The 20,313-nt window shown below is 47.6% G+C and overlaps 2 protein-coding genes across 9 annotated transcripts in view; one reads left to right on the forward strand and one right to left on the reverse strand.

Moving 5' to 3' along the window:
• Positions 1 to 20,313, forward strand: part of GABBR2 (gamma-aminobutyric acid type B receptor subunit 2) — a 370,642-nt gene that overhangs the window by 327,231 nt on the left and 23,098 nt on the right. The window lies entirely within an intron of this gene.
• Positions 1 to 20,313, reverse strand: part of LOC138433434 (uncharacterized) — a 92,535-nt gene that overhangs the window by 28,058 nt on the left and 44,164 nt on the right. For 6 of the 8 annotated variants that reach the window (XR_011254305.1, XM_069576101.1, XM_069576099.1 and 3 more), the window contains one exon: positions 19,857 to 19,976. Coding sequence is in view for 7 of the 8 variants with exons in the window: in XM_069576101.1 (XP_069432202.1) it covers positions 19,857 to 19,976 (120 nt within the window). In the remaining variant the exon portion in view is untranslated. Of the gene's footprint in view, positions 1 to 4,172; positions 4,422 to 8,021; positions 8,177 to 19,856; positions 19,977 to 20,313 lie in introns of those variants that run through there. The other 2 variants (XM_069576096.1, XM_069576095.1) reach the window with 2 other exon arrangements.

Here is a 20,313-nt window from a genome sequence, read left to right on the forward strand (position 1 = left end):
ATTCTGCAGGGCAGATATCTTTTTTTTTAGATATAATTCACATACCATAAAGTTTAGTTTTAAAATATATACTGCAGTGGTTTTCAGTTCAGTTCAGTTCAGTCGCTCAGTCGGTCGGACTCTTTGCGACCCCATGAATTGCAGCACGCCAGGCCTCCCTGTCCATCACCAACTCCTGGAGTCCACCCAAACCCATGTCCATCAAGTTGGTGATGCCATCCAGTACATTCATAAAGTTGTATAACCATCCTCACTATCTACTTCCAGAAAATTTTCATCACCCCTAAAAGAAACCCTATTCTTTCTACCCATCACCTTGTATTTCTCCTCCTCTCCAGCCCCAGGCAACCACTGATCTACTTCATGCTTCTATGGATTTGCTGATGCTGGTGGTTTCATACCAATAGAATCATACAATAATATGTGACTTTTCATATGTTGCTTCTTTGACTTAGCATAATGTTTTTAAGGTTCTTCTATGTTGTAGCACATATGAGTGCTTCATTCCTTTTTATGGCTCAGTGCTAGTCCCCTATATGGATATATTACATGTTTCATTTGTCCATTTATCAGTTGATGGATATTTGGGTAGTTTCCACTTTTTGACTATTTTGTGTAATGCTGCAATGAGTGTTTATGTACAAGTTTTTATGTGACCACATAGTTTTATTTCTCTTGGGTATGTAATTGCGTGTGTATGTGAGTATCAGTTCAGTTCAGTGGCCCAGTCATGTCCGACTCTTTGCAACCCCACGGATTGCAGCACACCAGGCCTCCCTGTCCATTACCAACTCCCGGAGCTTGCTCAAACTCAGGTCCATCGAGTCAGTGATGCCATCCAACCATCTCATCCTCTGTCATCTCCTTCTCCTCCTGCTTTCAATCTTTCCCAGCATCAGGGACTTTTCTTCGCATCAGGTGGCCAAAGTATTGGAGTTTCAGCTTCAGCATCAATCTTTCCAATGAATATTCAGGACTGATTTCCTTTAGGATGGACTGGTTGGATCTCCTTGCAGTCCAAGGGAATCTCAAGAGTCTTCTCCAAAACCACAGTTCAAAAGCATCATTTCCTTGGTGCTCATCTTTCTTTATGGTACAACTTTCACATCCATATATGACCAGTGGAAAAACCATAGCTTTGAGTAGACGGACCTTTGTTGGCAAAGTAGTGTCTCTGCTTTTTAATATGCTGTCTAGGTTTTTCATAGCTTTTCTTTCAAGGATAAAGCATCTTTTAATTTCATGGCTGCAGTCATCAACTGCAGTGATTTTGGAGCCCAAGAAAAGAAAGTCTGTAACTTTTTCCATTGGTACCCCATCTATTTGCCAGGAAGTGATGGGACTGGATGCCATAATCTTAGTTTTTTGAATGTTGAGTTTTAAGCCAGCTTTTTTCACTCTCCTCTTTAACTTTCATCAAGAGGCTCTTTAGTTCCTCTTCACTTTCTGCCATAAGGGTGATATCATCTGCATATCTGAGGTTATTAATATTTCTCCTGGCAATCTTGATTTCAGCTTGTGCTTCATCCAGCCCGGCATTTCTCATGATGTACCCCGCACAGAAGTTAAATAAACAGGGTGACAATATATAGCCTTGACATACTCCTTCCCCAATTTGGAACCATTCCATTTTTCCACGTCTGGTTCTAACTGTTGCTTCTTGACCTGCATACAAATTTCTCAGGAGGCAGGTCAGGTGGTCTGGTATTCCCATCTCTTTAAGAGTTTTCCACAGCTTGTGGGGATCCACACAAAGGCTTTGGCATAGTCAATAAAGCAGAAACAGATGTTTTTCTGGAACTCTCTTGCTTTTTCGATGATCCAGCAGATGTTGGCAATTTGATCTCTGGTTCCTCTGCCTTTTCTAAAGCCAGCTTGAACATCTGGAAGTTCTTGGTTTATGTACTGCTGAAGCCTGGTTTGGAGAATTTTGAGCATTACTTTGCTAACGTGTGAGATAAGTGCAATTGTGTGGTAGTTTGAACATTCTTTGGCATTGCCTTTCTTTGGGATTAGAATGAAAACTGACCTTTTCCAGTCCTGTGGCAACTGGTGAGTTTTCCAAATTTGTTGGCATATTGAGTGCAGCACTTTAATAGCATTAACTTTTAGGATATGTAATAGCTCAACTGGAATTCCATCACCTCCACTAGTTTTGTTTGTAGTGATGCTTCCTAAGGCCCACTTTACTTCGCATTCCAGGATGTCTACAGTATCAGTAATCCAAGTCTATGCCCCAAACCACTAATGCCAAAGAAGTTGAAGTTGAACGGTTTTTTCTTTTCATCATAAAGGACTGGAATGCCAAAGTAGGAAGTCAAGAGATAACCTGGAGTAACAGGCAAGTTTGGCCTTGGAGTACAAAATGAAGCAGGGCAAAGGCTAACAGAGTTTTGCCAAGAGAATACACTGGTCATAGCAAACATACTCTTCCAACAACACAAGAGATGACTCTACACGTAGACATCACCAGATGGTCAATACAGAAATCAGATTGATTATATTCTTTGCAACCAAAGATGGAGAAGCTCTATACAGTCAGCAAAAACAAGAATGGGAGCTGACTGGCTCAGATCATGAACTCCTTAGTGCCAAATTCAGACTTAAATTGAAGAAAGTAGGGGAAACCACTAGACCATTTAGATATGACCTAAATCAAATCCCTTATGATTATATACAGTGGAAGTGACAAATAGATTCAAGGGATTAGAATGATCGAGTGCCTGAAGAACTATGCACAGAGGTTCGTGACATTGTACAGGAGGCAGTGATCAAGATGACCCCAAGAAAAAGAAATGGAAAAAAGCAAAATGGTTGTCTGAGGAGGCCTTATAAATAGCTGAGAAAAGAAGAGAAGCTAAAGGCAAAGGAGAAAAGGAAAGATATACCCATCTGAATGCAGAGTTCCAAAGAATAGCAAGGAGAGATAAGAAAGCCTTTGTCAGTGATCAATCAAAGAAATAGAGGAAAACAATAGAATGGGAAAGACTAGAGAGCTCATCAAGAAAATTAGAGATACCAAGGGAACATTTCATGTAAAGATAAGCACAATAAAGGACAGAAACAGTATGGACCTAACAGAAGCAGAAGATATGAAGAGGTGGCAAGAATACACAGAAGAACTATACAAAAAAGACCTTAATGACCCAGATAACCACGATGGTGTGTGTGTGTGTATGTGTATACATGTGTATATATGTGTATATATACACACACGTATATATAGAAGTAATATTGTTGTGTCATATGGTAACTCTTTCTAGCATTTTTAGGAATTGCTAGACCATGCCACAGTGGCTGCACCCTTTTACGTTCCCACCGCCAATGCATGAGCTTTCCAGGGTCTCCACATTGTTGCCAACACTTGTTATTTATCTGCATCTTTGATTATAGGCCTCCTACCAGGTATGAAGTCGTATCTCATTGTGGTTTTGATAAGACTATTGAATGACTAATGATGTTAAGCAACTTTTCATGTGCTTATTGGCCATTTGTATTATCTTCTTAGGAGAAATGTCTACCTGGGTCCTTTGCCCATTCCTTGTAACAGAATTATTTATCCTTTAGTTGTTGAGCTGTAAGAGTTATTTACATAAAGGTAGGGTAGATTTGTAGTTTTCAATCCTGGCCATATCACCCCAGAAAAATTCTTTTTCACAGTACTGGTACTTATGCCACACACCCCATTAATTCTGATTTAATTGGTTTAGAAAGAGGCCTGGACATTGGGATCTTTTAGAAATTGCCATGGGTTCTAGTGTGCAGCCGGGGTTGTAACTTTCTGAACCCAAATCCTCACCAACCTCTAGGAAGGGCTCAGGACTGCACTTTGGATACCAGAGTTAGAAACAGACCCAGGAAAGTACATTTAAGCCTAAAAGAGGAGGGAAGAAAAACCTGAATCCAAGAACCCTGAAGTCCAGACTCCCAGGCCGCCTACCAACCCTCCCTCCAACCCCCAGCTAGAGACCATGATGGGGACAAAGAAAATGCAGACTGAGTTGGAGGAGGGCCACTTGGGAAGGTTCACATGTGCAGACCCCACAGACCTGAATGAGTCCCTCCATGCTCGCGTTTTCCTGAAAGTCCTGAATTGTCATTTAAACATTTGTTTCCCTCATGGAAGACAGAGAGCCAGGGATGGGAAAGAAGGAAAAACTACCAGATTTCTGTTTTTTTGTAGCATTTTTCATTGTAGTTGAGGGTGAGCAAGTAGCAGACCAGAACTTTAGGCAGGCTAAAAAACACCTGGCCTCCAGCTGCAGGAAGCCATCAACCACAGAAACTGACAGGGAAGCAAGGGATAAGGGAACCAGCATGTCCAGGCACCTCGGCACCCACAATTCTCTGAAGTAGAACCGTCGTCAGCCACTTGGTGGGATGTTCATTATTTCTGCCAGTGTTTGGCTAGGAGTGTCTCCCTAAAGAGACAGTGGGTTAAACTTCAAATACTGGATCACTTTGACCTTGACATAGGATGGAACACTTAACATGACCCAAAGATGCTCAGTTCAGTTCGGAAGACACTGACACAACATGAGGGTCCCTCCTAAGGGCTCAGGGGACAGTAGCATTGTCATCTTAATTCTCAGTGCCTAGCCCACCCACCCTCTGCCCTTTTCTGGATTAGGGCCCTAACCCCAGGGCCCCATCTGTCCCACATTGGCAAATACACACTGTAATAATGAGTGCCTCACATTTCTACAGCAGGCACGGTTTACAAAGCACCTTGACACTGCTGTTTTGGAGATGGGGAAACAGGCTAAAGAGACGAACTGGCTGGCCTGAGAAGACCTATATCTTGGAAACACACCCAGCCTGGGCCAGGTGGTATTAGATGACTCAGGATCGATTCTGCTGGGATTGGTCTGTTGGTCTGTTCATATGTCCTGCTGCTTTTTGCATTGGTTCTATGTTTTACTTGGTTTTGTTTTAAAGAAACATTCCCTTCATTGATGCTTTGAAAATTATTATAATCCATTGTGCAGAGTGCTGTCTTATAGATATTTAAGTCTCTCATCTGTGATTATCTGGTTGATATTTCATTAAGAGTGAAGCACTTGCGAGCAGATGTTCAAACCCAGCAAATTCAGATCTGAGAGCATTGCTTCCAGGTCCAGCCTCATCCTCAGTTGCAGGTCTGCTCAGCCTCCATCCAGGATGCCAGCAAAGCTGCATTGTCTTGACAGTAACCATAGCAAAAGTAATAATAGCAGCAGCTTTTGTTGAGCTCATACTTTGTGCCAGACATTTTCCAAGTGCTTCCTTTTATCAACTCATTTATCATCACAACAACCTCATGAAGTATTATCATTATTATCTATTACCCCAGTCTGCAGGTGAGGAAACTGAGGCACAGAGGGGTTGTTGAATAGCATGGCTACAGTCACACAGCAGGCAAGTACAGTTTTAGCCCACAGCAGTCAAGCAGATGAACTGTGGAGTTAGGCTAAACTTCAGATCCCAGCTCAGCCATTTACTGTGTAAAGTTAGGTAATGTGGGTTGAATTGTGACCCACAAAAGATATATCAACATCCTTACCCAGGAATGAAACCTTATTTAGAAGAGGGGTCTTTGCAGATACAATTATACTAAAAATCTTAAAATGATATCATCCTGAATTACCCAGATTGGTCCTAAATCCAATTACAGTGTCATTAAAAGAAGCAGAAGAGGAGAGGACACAGAGGAGAAGGCCGTACGAAGATGGAGGCAGAGATAGGAGAGATGCGGCCATAAGCCAAGGAATGCTGGGCACACCAGAAGTGAGGAGAGGCCCTGGAGTCTCCCCAAGAGCCTCCAGAGGGTGCGGAGCTTTGCCAACACCTTTAGGCTTCTCACTTCCAGAACTGTGCAAGAATAAATTTCTATTCCTTTTAAGCCACCCAGTTTATGGAGATTTCTGTGGCAACCCTAGGAAACTAGTAGAATCAGTGGCAACTTATGACGGCCACAGTTTCTTCATGCATAATATGGGTCCCACCTCGTAAGGCTTTGGGGTTAGGATTAAAAGGGATAGTGTACCTATAAGGCACACGCATGTGCCCAGCATACTGAAACCAGTCAATGAAGGTGAGATATTAGATGGACGCGTTATCTATCACCTGCTTCTAGCAGCCCTGCCCTGAACCCCCTCAGAGCTAGTCCCTCATCTTACCACTTTCCTGTGTCTGACTCCTTGTCACTGGGCCCCCTGAGCCCAGCCCAGCATGTTCCTGGCTTAGGAATCTCAGAGGACTCAAGTCTGATTCCCAGATGCAGGCTGCAGAGCCCACTTCTCCCTCTGAGCCATTATCGCCAGAGCTGTCAGAGGGAGACTATGAACATCCACGTGTGGCCTTTTAATATTTCATCGAAGAAGTCATTTTCCTACATGATTCAGACATAGACGTCTTGGGGAATTAAATCAAGAAGGTAAATCTGGGCCAGAGTGAAATCTGCCAACAGGTATGTAGGATTTTCCTGCGTCCACTCTGCTCTTTCTTTCTTATCTGCATCCTGCAGCAGAAAGGAAGCTGGCTGACAAGAGATTATATGGTCATACCAATTATTAAATATATATAGCAGCCTTCTGAAAATGCTTTTGCATACCAAGGAAATGGAATGCCTTCACCAACCCAGCCTCCTACACTGTGGGCTTTGGAGGAATAACAAGGTAGCTTTAAACACTATGATCCAAGGTTGGATCCATACTCTGCCACATTCTGGCTGTGTGACCTTGTGTGAGTGACTCACCATCTCTGAGCCTCAGTGGCCATAAGGAAATATATGCTCCTCCCTTACAGGTTTACCATAAGCACTGACTGGAGTCATGTGTTCAAGGGCCTAGCACTAAGCCTGACACCCAGAAGACCCATCATTGTGACTTTTGTTCCCACCCTCTGACTCAGAATTTCCTGCCTTTATAGGGAAAGTAACATGATGGCTCGGCCTGCCTCCCAGGGAGGTCTTGAGCAGTGTTGCTGCCTTTGGAGTAGATTTACACCTTTAAATGCATGATTCTACTTTGAATGCATTTCTGGAGACGTTACTTTACTGACAAAGGTCTGTCTAGTCAAAGCTATGATTTTTCCAGTAGTCACATATGGATGTGAGAGTTGGACCATAAAGAAGGCTGAGTGCCGAAGAATTGAACTGTGGTGATGGAGAAGACACTTGAGAGTCCCTTGGACTGCATAGAGATCAAACCAGTCAATCCTAAAGGAAATCAGTCCTGAATATTCATTGGAAGAACTGATGCTGAAGCTGAAACTCTAATACTCTGGCCACCTGATGGGAAGAACTGACTCATTTGAAAAGACCCTGATGCTGGGAAAGACTGAAGGCAGGAGGAGAAGGAGATGACAGAGGATGAGATGGTTAGATGGCATCACTGACTTGATGGACCTGAGTTTGAGCAAGCTCCAGGAGTTGGTGATGAACAGGGAGGCCTGGTGTGCTGCAGTCCGTGGGGTCACAAAGAGTCCGACATGACTGAGCGACTGAACTGAACTGATGGCCTCTGGACCACACAGGTAGCAAGTGGGGTTCAGAGGCACTCAGCCAGGCTGCCGCTCCCCACAGGCAGGCTCCTTCCATACCCCATGCTGACTCTCCTATGAGATGATGGATGGGAAGCTGCCTGCTAGGGAGCAGAGCTCCGCCCCAGCTTGAGGCCTGTCACTGTGATTATCTCAAGCACCTCCTCGATCATCAGGCATCCTCATGGCCTTTCATCCCCCTATGTTGTCTTTCCTCTTCTAGGATAAGCCAGATGGATCAGTCTCATTCAGCTGGTTCCATGGCAATCTCTGAACTCAGGCAAGCGTTGTAGAACTGCATCCACACACACATACTCCCCCTCCCCCTCCACATGCCTTTTCATGTCCTACCCCCTGCTCCACCCTCATGATCTCATTCCCACATCCAGGAGGCTCTCAGCATAGCCCACCCTCTGTGATGAAGAAGCCCTTGTAAGCTAGGCTAGGTACCATGAGGATACTCGAGAGACATATGCTGTTCATTCATTGGCCATACTCACATTACTGGGCATTCACTGTGTGCCACATGCTGGGGTCACAGCCATGGCTAAGGTATAATCCCTGTTCTTAGGACTCCCCCAGTCCAGGAGGGACAGGTGTATAATGGAGAATGTCACTGCAGGTGATAAGTGCTGGGATAGCTTAGCCTCCAGCCCTAGGGGAGCACAGAGGGAGTGGTTAGTCATCCTGCCTTGAGAAATGTTTTATGAAAGAGGAGGTACTTTTTCTTCTAATTCTTGAAAGAACAGTAGGATTCAGACAGAGAAAACAGGAGCTGTGTGAACAGTCTGGCAGTTCCTCAAAAAATTAGAGTTACTGTGTAACCCAGTAATTCCATTCCTAGGTATACACTCGAGAGAAATGAAAATGTATATTCAAATACAGCATCATAATGCATAACAGCCAGAAAGGTGGAAACAACCCAAGTGTCTATATCAACTGATGAGTGGATAAATAAAATGTGGTATGTCCATACAATAGAATATGATTCGGACATAAATAAGAATGCATGCTACAGCACAGATGAACTTTGAAAATATAATGTTCAGTGAAAGAAACCAGATGCCAAAAGGCCAAATATTGTACAATTCCATCTATATGATATATCCAGAACAGGCAAATCCACAGAGATAGAACCTAGATTAGAGGGATGGGGGATGGGGCAGTGACTGCTAATGGGTATGAGATTTCTGAAGTGGTGAGAATTATCTGAAATTAGATAGTAGATACGGTTAAACAACGTTGTAAACTTTAAAATGTACACTTTAAAATGGTTAAGTAGTGAATTTTTCTGAATTTTACCTCAGTTTTTTTTTTTTTCTTTCTTTCTTTTTTAAAAACAGGACAAGGTCGATGAGGGAATTCCAGAGCAAGGGTAGGAGGAAGGGTAAATGGTCTTGCGGAACAGGAAGCATCCAGTATACCTGGAGTATAACACATTGTATTTTTCTACTGTTGCTTCACAGCTTTAGAAGGCTAAAGGATTGTCAGCCCTAATCCCTGCAGTATTCATTAGGGTGCTTTTGGCTACAGTTACTTCAAATTGGAGCACACAGTGGTGGTGGTTTAGTTGCTAAGTTGTGTCTGACTCTTTGCGACCCCATGGACTGTAGCCCACCAAGCTTCTCTGTCCATGGGATTCTCCAGGCAAGAATACTGGAGTGGGTTGCCACTTCCTTCTCCAGGGATCTTCCCGACCCAGGGCTCAAACCTGTAGACCCGCATCTCCTGCATTTCAGGTGGATTCTTTTACCACTGAGCCTAGAGGAAACGCATCAGTACCCTGGAGAATTACAGAGGTGATGTAGAGACCAGGCACAGTTTGATCTGAGATGAAGTCCCTTTCGCTGTCTCTTTTGTCTCTGCCTTCCTCCATATTTGATATGTCATCATACTGGCTTCCCATGTGTTATGGAGATATGAAAAGAAAGATATGTTTCAACTAGAAAAACCTTAGAAGATTCCCTGGACAATGTGGAATTTTAGTTGAGCTTTACAGAATGGACAAAACCTCAAGGAGAAAATATTGGAGGCAGTGGTGTTCCAGGATGAAAATGCATGCGCGGGAAGGTGGAGGGTATGTCTAGGGTAAAGTTCATGAAGGTATCACATCTGGCTGCCTGTGGACAGTAAGTGCAGAGCTGAAGGGAGTTTGTACCATAACCTGAAGGCAGTGGGGAGCCAGGAAAGGAATTTCAGCAGCGGAGCAGCGTGAGGGACTCCTGAAAAAGTTCATTCTGGCTCTCAGATAATATTATGGAGATATTACTACTTTCCTTAGATATAATAATATTGTGGTCACACAGGACTACAGGCTGAAGTGTATGGAGCCTGAAATTTACCTTCAGATGGTTTGGGGACAGTGTATATATAGAGAGTGAGCCAGCATATATAGCAAAATGTTAGAAATTTCTGAATCCTGAAGGAGAGTACACAAGTGTTCACTGTACTACTTAGCTTTTCATAACAATATGAGAAAAGAAGAAAAGTGGCAGTGGGGGAGACAGGCCTTTCTGAGGGAGGGACAGGCTGGGGAACTGGTGCTCTGAGGTCATGAGAGCCCAAACCCCATGGTCTGGGGCCAAAGGTGGCCCGATGCTGACATGGGCAGAGACCCGAGACACAGGGCTTGGGGCAGGTGGGCATGTAGATGAGGGAGGCACAGACGTCTCATGACTCCAGTTTCCAGCCTGAGGGCCTGGGAGGACCCCAGGGCCAGGAATAGAGCTGCAAGACGGCCAAGGAGGAAGAGACCCTCCAAGGAGGGTCATTTTTGCTCTCTTGGTAATGGATGCTTGCTAATGTGACTAACACGACTCATAGAATTTCAGAGCTTGAGATGACCTAAGAAATCACCTAAACCAACCCCTCATTTCCCTGATGGAGAAACCGAGGTGTAGACTCACCCCAAGTCCCAAAGCCAGAGAAGTGACTGGGATAAGCTACCAGTTTACACCCGTCCTCACTGGCTGTTTTCTTTCCCACTCATTCCCTGAATGCTCTGGGAACCAGACAGGAGAAATGAGGAGGGAATGTGAGTTTGCTCTGGTCTTCTTAGTGAATCCTTTGAAACATTTTCTGAATTTATATGTTAATTGAGAACTTTTTATTGTATAGATTGGTGCAGGGTGGTGGAGATGGGATGATTAACAGCAAGCGCTGACTCAGTCATTCACTTGGGCCAGGTGCTGGTCAGGGGGCTTTACTCCTATCCGTATATTTAATCCTTGGAGATCCTGTGTTTAGACCCATTTTACAGATGGCAACAGTAAGGCTGAATAGCTGCTGCAAGGTTTCAGTATTTATAAGTGGCAGGATTGGGACTAGAGTTCAGGCACTCTGGCCTCTGATCTGACATCTTTAATCACCTTACTCTCAACTACAGCACTGGGTGCAGGTTCCCCCATATTCTCAGAGACTGGCTGACTGAGTGATTGATCGGTCAGTTTATTTTGCCAGGGAGAGGGTCTACAGCAAATTCTGGCCCCAGCCTATTGGTATTTTTGCAGTAAATCAAGGCCTATTTATTACTCATAGAGTATTTTGGGGGTCCATAATAAAGAAATGCAAAACTTAATTTCACTTCCCTGCTACATTGCTAATTCTTTATTTAATAACCCTCTCTTATCAGCCTTCTGGCAGCTTTTGCATTCCTGTGCATGTTAATTACTTTATTAATTACGTCAATATCTTTGGTTCTGCCCAGCACATCTTGGTGCTTTTTGTTTCGAGCATGCACCCATTTTGCCTTGTTCATTGGCATATGCGGGCCCAGTTCCCACTTCTAAAAGGGATTCTTTGAGCCTCGGTAAACTCATGGCTTTCAATTAGTCTCATAGTCATCATTCCCGTTTTCTTCTCAGCCACGTCACTAATCGGGTGCTTTTAACATTGTCCCAAATGGAAGCTATGTTGTGTTGTTTCTGACTTTGTTCCTCAATCCTCATTTCCTTTCCAGGTCACAGCTCAGAGAGTCCCACAACCTAACACTGAGTGATAAAAAGTAACATGTCCAGGAGGAGGAGTAAGGGGTTGAACCCTGGGGTAGATGGAGGAACAGGTTTGTGAGATGACTGGAAAGTGACCTGGGAACAGGTCTCAGGAAGCCTTGAATGTTAGCTGAGAAGTCCAGACTTTACCCAAGAGCCAGAATCCTCCATGAGTATACATCATGGAATACTAATTCTATTAGGTACCCCCAAATGAAGGGGATTGGGGAGATTTCATGGTCCAAAAGTCTAAGAAATGCCAAAAATGATGAATCTGCCTCTTGGAAAAGTACAATGGGCTTTAGCATGTTAAAGGCTCTGTGAAGTCCTACAGTTTACAATTTTTAACCAGAAGTTTTTAACTTTAATTTTTAATAATATTTAATTAATTTATATTTATATTGGCTATACTAGGTCTTCACTGGGGCTCTTGGGCTCAGTGGTTGCAGTATGTGGGATCTTGGTTTCCTGACCAGGGATTGAACCTGGGCCCCCTGTCTTGAGAGCACAGTCTTATCCACTGGACCGGTAGGAAAGTCCCAATAATAAATAATTTACTTATTTATTTTTGGCTGTGCTGGTTCTTTGTTGCTATGTGTGGGCTTTCTCTAGTGGCAGCAAACAAGGGCTATTCTCTAGTTGAGGTATGTGGGTTTCCCATTATGATGGCTTCTCTTGTTGTGGAGCACGGGCTCTAGGGTGCTCGGGCTTCCATTTTATAGTTGTGGTGGACAGGTTTAGTTGCTCTGTGAATGTGGTATCTTCCCAGACCAGGGATCGAACCCATGTCCCCTGTATTGGCAGGTGGATTCTTAATCAGTGGACAACCAGGAAAGTCCAATAATAAATATTTTAAATCAGCATTTCCAAAACTCCTTTGGCCATGGAACTCCTTTTTCACTTGCAGGATGTAGCATATTTACATCATATATATGAGGAATGTAATTTAGGAAGTACTGGTGGAGGGGACCAGGAACCTTTCTGTGGGTTCTGAATCGGAGAGGGCATGCTTAGATTCAGCTTTACAGAGGTAGCTCTGGCAGTCAGTTGGAATGAGGGGAGACTGGAGAAAGGAGGAGAAAATGATGCAGGCCTGGAACAGTTCAAGCAAGACGTAATAAGGATCTAAAGTGAAGGTTTCAAATGTTTCAATGTTTTCTTTCCATTTTATTTCAAGTTGCACTCTTGTCTTGAAATTGGAAAATCAGTGTTGCTATAATAAATCACAGCACAAGGGTTTTACTCAGGCTTAAAGTCTGAATGAGAAAAGCAGTCTGTGCAGTCTTCCATCTTCCAAGGAAGCAGTTAGCCCTACGGGGTGCTGAGACACCACAGCACCTGTTTCTGCAACTCATCAGAGCTCATCGAGGTTTTCCTATCGGACAGACCCAGATTCAGATTCCGAGCCCACGCTTTTGTGGCTCTGTGACCCTGGGCAAATGGCTGTGCTTCTCTGTGTCTCTGTTTCCCCTACAATAGAGGGGAACAATAATGCTTTCCTCACAGGACAGCTTCAAGGATTGTGTGAGGGGACGTGTGCAAAGTCCTTATTAGTACAGTGCCTGACACACAATAACATAAGAACAAATAATTGCTCTTTCATATAAGTCACGATAGGCTGGGTGAGGCTACAGTAATAAAGAACCCCTAAATCTTAGCAGGCGAGTGCAGCAAAGCTCTACTGCTCACTCCTACAAAGTCCACCTGTGACGCTGAGTGGTCTCCATAGCAACCATCTCCCATAAGAGAGCTCCATGATCTGAACCCCAACACAAGGAAGCGCACAGGTCTTGCAAACAGCTTTTCTGTGCTTCAGCCCATCAGGGTCAAACATCACGTCTGCCCACTGCCCACCAGCCAGAATTAGTCATAGATTCCCACTAACGCACAGGGGCTGAGAACTGTGGGCCTACGGGTGGGGCATCTGGGGAGCTGTAGCCTCTGCCAGTCCTTCATTCCCTTTGGTCAGTCCACTTACCCACTCTGAGCCTCAGTTTCCTCATCTATAAAATAGAGCTAACACTGCCTATCCTGCCTTACATTGGAGTGTTTGTTGGACGAGCACACAGAATTAAGTATGTGAAAAATGCTAAGTCAAAGTTAGAAGTGAGCATATGCTTACTTTGTGCTGTGCCAAAGCCACATCACACTCGTCAGTTCACAGGAAAAACGTATGACATCTCATGCCCTTCTTTAAATCTACATTGCTGTTCTTATTCCCCCAAGTCCATCTCACCTCTGGACTGCCCACTCCTCCTCTTGTTTGAGTCTTTTAAACTGTTTTTCAGAGAGATCATTAAGGCCACTTATAAGTAGCCTTTGGGGGCCTATTTTTTGGAATGGCACACTGGGCAGCCCACCCTGCATGGAAAAGGTGACCCTGGAATGCCATGAGGGGTGACAAGGAGGCCACTAGCATATTTCTGCTGGACAGCTGAGAAAACTCTCAGGGTCCTGCTCCACATGATCCACAGTCCCGCAGATCTCAAAGGAACACTGGGGCGGGGGTGTGGTGTGTGTGTGTGTGTGGCTATTCCAAGCATCAGCAGTCCCCCAAATGTGGACACTGACAGTATGGACCGTCAAGCTTCATAGTGTAGCTTGGCTGCAGAATAACCAGGGCTAGCTCAAGGGACAGCCCCAGGTGAGTCGGGCCCTAGGCATGGGGAGGGGACAGCAGTCTCACTCTCTAAGATCCTCCTGGAGCCTTGTGTCTTATCTGGGCCCCAGACCCTGTGGAGACAGTGACAAGATGAAGAGCGGCCAGAAGGGGCAAAGAACAAAAAACTGCGCCACATCAAGAGGGTTGATGTCAACCTGGCAAAGAGGAGGCTCAGAGGGACACTGTCGCTGTCACTGCACTTCAGAGGGGCTGTCCCGGGTCCAAGAGAGGAGTCATGATCTGCAGGGCCCCAGAGGGAAGAGCCAAGGTCAGCGGGGGCACTTCCGGGGACACAGGCTTCAGCTCAGGATGAGGAAGAACATTCACCTTTCCATCTGCCCCAGAAATTCACCGGGCTTCCAGAGAGGGTAGTGAGTGTCTCATCACCAGAGTTGTGCAAAGAAAGGTTGGGCAAGTTTTTGGCAGGGACTGCACACTACAGAAAGGAGGCAAAAGAAGACACTTGAGTGTATCTGAGCCCAGAAGTTGTGTGATTACAAACCAGAATAGCATGACCTCAGAAGACTTCTGTTTGTTGCTTTTGGCTGTGAAAGACACATGGAGCACAGCTTTATAGTTACAGTGAACTGGAGCATCCTGTTCACCTTGGAAACCCCACACTGGTGCAGAGGAGAAAGCTCTGACAGGGAAGAGGAACCTGCCCCAGAAAAGGAGCCCTGCAGAGGAAAGAAGGGTCATGCACACGCTCCGGGCCCGCTGCTGCCCGGAGAGTCCCTCCTATTCTGAAGCAATATCTGCCACCTTTTGGGGCTCCCAGTACGCTTGCTTCCTTGAATGGCCAACAGACAAATGAAATAGATGCATTGTTCTTGCATGTGTTACCAAGGGGCTGTGTCTGTGCTTTTAGCCCTTCATCTCATGCTCTTGCTTGATGCTCAGAACAACTCGCAAAGCAGGTGACTCCAGCACATCCCAAAGGAGAACCTGGGGCTCGGAGTGAGGATGTGACAGACCCGGGCCAGACCCTCACTCAGGGGCAAGGCCAGGGCTGAGCAGGGCCACTCAACTGCCTTGAGGTCTGAGCTCAGGAGGTCTGAAGGCTGGGCAGGCAAGAGGCCTCTCTGGCCAAGGGCTGAGCTGGGCAGCACCCCCTGGAAGCTCCATTCACTTCTGGGGCCACCGATCTTATCCCAGGCCAGGGACAGTTACCCACACATGGAGATCCTTTGGCCTGGGGGGTGCTGGCCTAGAGGTAGGATGTAGGAGGGAAGCTTCAGCGGGTATTCCCAGGCCAGGCTGAAATTACAGGGTGAGTGAACTGCCTTGGGCCAACTAAGGCCCAAAACCAAGTCTAGTTTAGGGCAGGGTTTTCCATCCTTTTTTCACACTGTGATACATGATTCTCATGGGACCTGGGTGGCCCAGTCTGCTTGTGGCTGGAGATGCTTGGCCCCAGCCCTGCACCCCGAGACATGAGAACACTGTCCTGGGACATCTGTAATGCATTACTGGCGTACCAGGAACAGGCACCACTACAGGTATCTGGATTGGCATCTAAAGCAAAGGTTTGGGAAGTTAGGCAGACCCAGATTCAAGTCTCAGCTGTCACTGAATGCCTGTGTAATCTTGAGCCCATGGTTCAGCCTCTGCAAGCCCTATCCAGCACCCCCTAAAATGGGGGGTGTACTGGGGTTCGCTCCCATGGTGACAGTTTAGAGGAAGTGAGACTTAGGCCAGAATCTGGTGCACCGTGAGTAGTTAGCACGTGTCAGGGGACAGGAAGTACAAGTGATGGAGGGGATCGGGGGGCAGGTAGGGGGAGGAAGAAGTCCACTCTACCACGAGGCCATAGTCCTCCCCGAAGAGAGGCCAGAAGCACTGGGGCCTTGGAGGGGCAGGCTTGGGGTGAGAAGACCTGGGAAGATTTCAGAGATGGAGGAACGGGGTGAAGGAAGGGCAGCACAGGACAAGGAGATGGCTCAACAAAGGACCAGGAGGGAGATTATGGGACTGGGCCATGGATGAGGCTGGGAGACAGGAGTCAGGGCTGGACAGATATGCCGGGTCTGATTGCAGAGGGTCACCATGCCGGGTTCAGGGTCTGGGTGAGTTTGCTGAGGTCTGAGGAGCCGCTGAAGCTCTCTGAACATGGCATTAACTTTGTGTGGAAGATCACTCTGGAAGCAGCACAAAGGGAGAGCTGGGGCAGGGAAGGCGGAGACAGGGGAAGGTAAATGGCACAGGAGAGTTGGGAGGTCCTGGAAAGCGGCCCAGGTTCTGGTCTGACCTGGGCAGGTATGGAGACGGCTTTCAGAGCCAGCAAACCCGGGAGGAACAGTAATGAAGGCATACGGAGAAAGTGATGAATTCAGGCTGGGAAAGGCTCAGTAGAAGGGGTAGGGGGCTGATCAGCAGGTGGAGGGTGTGAGAGCAGGGAGCTAAGCCAAGGAGTACCAAGAACCCTGAGAGGACCCAGCCTGGAAATGAGAGTCAGAACCAAACAGTGTCCCCTGCCTTTGGCCATGAGGAGGTGTGGATCCATGGGGAGTCCTGCTCAAGGCAAGAGGTAGGGAATGTGGATGGGGTACAAGAAGCCTTTCAGAAAACTCCACTGGAGGCCAGAGAGAGGGGCCAGACCCCCTGGGAAGCAGAAAGCAGGAAGGAGCTTTGGACCAGGCTGGGGCAGAGCAGCAGAGTAACTCACAGGAGAGAAGCCGTCAGGGAGCAGGAAGCGTGGCGGGGAAGGCGGGAGAGGGTGTCCTGCCCTCATCACTTATCAGTCAGTGCAACAGAGAAATTGGGCGGCTGTTGCCTCGTGAAGCTCTTGTTCATTCTCGGGGCTTAGATTTCAGCGTTTCAGAGTCTCGCTGTACCGCATCAGCGTCTGGGGGACACGGGGTTCCCTTCTCTTCTGTCTGCTCTCCTTCCATTGTTCTACTCACCCCTGCCCCACTCCCCCACCCCTGGCCGAGGCCTGGACATCCAGCTGCGGTGGGCCAGGCCCATCCTAGGACCACAAGGAAGTAGGCTGTTCTCTCAGGGTGGAGGGCATGCAGGCACTCGTGGTCCTCATGCACCCCCTGGGAAACATCAGGGCCCCAGCAGGCTAGAGCATGAGGGTCTAGGAGTCCCGGTCCTGCTGAACAGGGGCGCACGCCAGATTCCAGGCCGCCAAGCCGGGCAGTGTGCCTCCTGTCTGGTGTTGCCACTGCAGAATCACCAAGTGTTGGCACTCAGAGGGGAAGGGCTTGCCTGCCCACAGTGGGCCTGCAGACCTTTCTACTCAACACCGATTCCACACAAACCAGGTGATCATGGGAACAGTTAACCCATAGTTCCACATATTCCAGGGTAGGCTGGGAAGAACTGCCTCCACCCCCAAGGTGAGGGAGCCTAGGGACATCCCAAGCCCACCAGAGACTGTGGCTCTTTCCCAGCTTTCTGGTAGGCCCAGTCCAGCTCCTAGGTCATGATTGCCATATCTCTTTCATCCCACAGAACCCAGGGCAAGTCTCAGGCCCTTTTGCCAGGTCCCTCAGTGTTCCTCTCTCACCAACCAAACTCCTGCATTTTAGTAGAACTTTCTAAAGCTGCACAAGTCTGTGGGGGAGGAACATGGTGGCCCAGCCGCCTGTCTCCTCCTCAGACCTCTCTCCCAGGAGCCAGCCAATCCCTTTCTTGGCTCCTGCAGTGCCTCTGGCCTCCTCTGAACCCTTGATGCCCATGGCGCTCACCTTCCCAGAGCCAGCGCTTTCCACCAAAGTCACTGCTCCCTCAAAGGGAATTCTCCTCCAGCTGCTAAGACAGTGGTGATTTCTCCAACAGTGAAGTCCACCTGTCTTCACCCACATCAGTTGCTTTCAACCACCTCTCTCTCTCTCTCCAGTTCTTTTACCAACTTAAGAAAGAACAGCTGTCACACTTGCTTCAAATATGCCCTTAGAATTATAATCCCTTCCAAGTGTTTGTTTGATTCTGTAATGAATACTGGAGCTGTGCTGGCCAGGATATGGGAGGGTGGAGACAGGCCCAGCTCAGGAGCAGTGACATACACACAGACAGGTCCTGTGCTGCTGAGCCTCTCATTTCCAAAAGAGGCCAGAATCACCTGAGGTTTAAACACTGACTATGAAGTCTGAAAAGATTAAATGCTGTAGAGGTGAAGTTCACACCTGCAGCCGCGCACACTGCCTGAGGGGCACGAGTGTCTCTGCCCTAGGGCCAAGGAAGGCTCCCACCCAGGGCCCAGCCATTCCCTGGTGACTCTCTCTTGAGGAGTGTGGGGCCACATCCCTGTCCTCAGCACTGGGTCATCGTTTCTTCTGGGGAAGTGCCAGTTTGGGCCCTGGTCTCTCACTACCCAGCACGGTCGGGCCCGCTGAAGTATGTGACGCCCTACCCCTGTGCCGGGAGGGCGCTGCAGACCGTGAAGTAAAGCGGGGCAGCGGCACCATTACCCATTCACAGAGTGCCTTGTGGAAGCCCCCAGGCCCTCTCAAGCACCTCTTGGCTTTGCGTTCAGCAGCAACATTTGGGAGTTTTTCTGCTCTGAGCTTGCCCGAGGCCTCAGACAAAGGCCTACAGAGAGCAGGGGCACCCCCCGCAGGCCTGTATCCACAGGAAGGGGAGCAGAACCAAGCCACAGAAGCCGAGCTGCCCCCACCTGCTTTGCAGGACAGAGGTCTGGCTTGGCTTTGCCTCTGACTTCCTCTGTCACCATAAGCAAGTCTCTTGTCTTCTTTGAGCTTCAGTGTCCTCACTTGTAACATGGGTATAAAGTTCCTGGCTCCCGAGGTCAAAATCAAAGAGAGACCTTAATATGAATGCATGTATGAGCTGTGACTAGAAATGTTGGAACCTATTATTGCACTTGTCAGCCCTTAACTTCCCCAAGATAACTCTCACCTCAGCTATGACTCTTACATGACCACAGGATTTCCTGCTAGATTCCAAGGTCAAACCCAGGATGCCTCTCTGAACAGGACTGGGCAGGGATGCTGGTCCACTGGCATTCCAACGCTGAGCCCAGGCTGCTTGCCTTCCCCAGCCAGGCCCCAGCCACCTCCCCCACTTCATCTCCCCTCCACAAAGCAGGACTCCAGGCAGGTAGGGCCAGTGAGGATAGGGCGAGCCGCTCTGGGCCCCAGGCACACCTGAGCAAGGGTGCATAGTACCAGCAGGCTGGATAAGTCCAAAAGCCAGAGGTTGGCCCTCAGGCCAGCTCCAGGGGCTGACTTGGCCATGACTGGCGCCTGGGAATGGTACATTCCAATACGTGTTGGCTGGTGAGCAGCCCACGAGGCTGTGCAGCACAGGGCATGGGATCAAGGTCAGGACCTGACCTTGATCTGCGCCTGTGTCTCCAGTCAGTCACCCACCTGCTAGGAGTCCTTTTCTGGGCCTGTTTTTCTGTCTGTAGAAAGAATTGGACTAGAACATAATCCCTTTAGTGTTTTAAAAGTGAGGAAGCCTGGGAAGGGAGATTTTGGCTGCCATGGTGACCAGAGGACATTCCTGGCATTCAGTGCTGAGAGACCAGAGGTTCTGAGTGCCCTGCACTGAACAGGACAGTCCCTCATGACAAAGGATCACATGGAAATAATTGCCGGAAGTGCCCCCAGAGAGAAACCCTTGTGGGTGATCTCACAGGTCCCTTCTGGATCTGGGATTCTGAAAAAATCCACCTAAACTCATAATCAAACAGTCTAAAAAGAAAATCTTACCTTGAAATGACAGCTTAGAGCTTTGCTGCCTTGGAGATGTGGGGCTGCTGCTGTTGAGATAAGCAGCTGGCCCCAGAGAAGTCTGGAAGTTTCCTCCTGGCTCCAGCACTCTGTGGCTCTCTGCAGTGGGAGATAATGATGATGGTTTACATATAAGGAGCAGGCTTTCCAGTTTCAAAAGCCTGCTAAACATGCTAGTTACCACTTTTGATCACTGTGCCAAACCTGGGAGTTTGCAGACGAGGAAATCACGGCTCAGAAAGGCTTAGAGACGTGTTCACAGTCACACAGCTAGCAAGGGATGGACTTGGGATCTGAGCCCAGTAGCCCCTCTCTCCCTGCCTTGGCTTCCTTGGTGGGACCCCCACCCCACCCCACCCCACCCCACCCCACCCCACCATCTTCCCCTAAAAGAGGCAGTGCTGACTCACATGCCTTCCCAGGACAAGAGAAGCAT

The sequence above is a fragment of the Ovis canadensis genome, chromosome 2 (assembly GCF_042477335.2).
Source record: "Ovis canadensis isolate MfBH-ARS-UI-01 breed Bighorn chromosome 2, ARS-UI_OviCan_v2, whole genome shotgun sequence".
Taxonomy (NCBI): domain Eukaryota; kingdom Metazoa; phylum Chordata; class Mammalia; order Artiodactyla; family Bovidae; genus Ovis; species Ovis canadensis.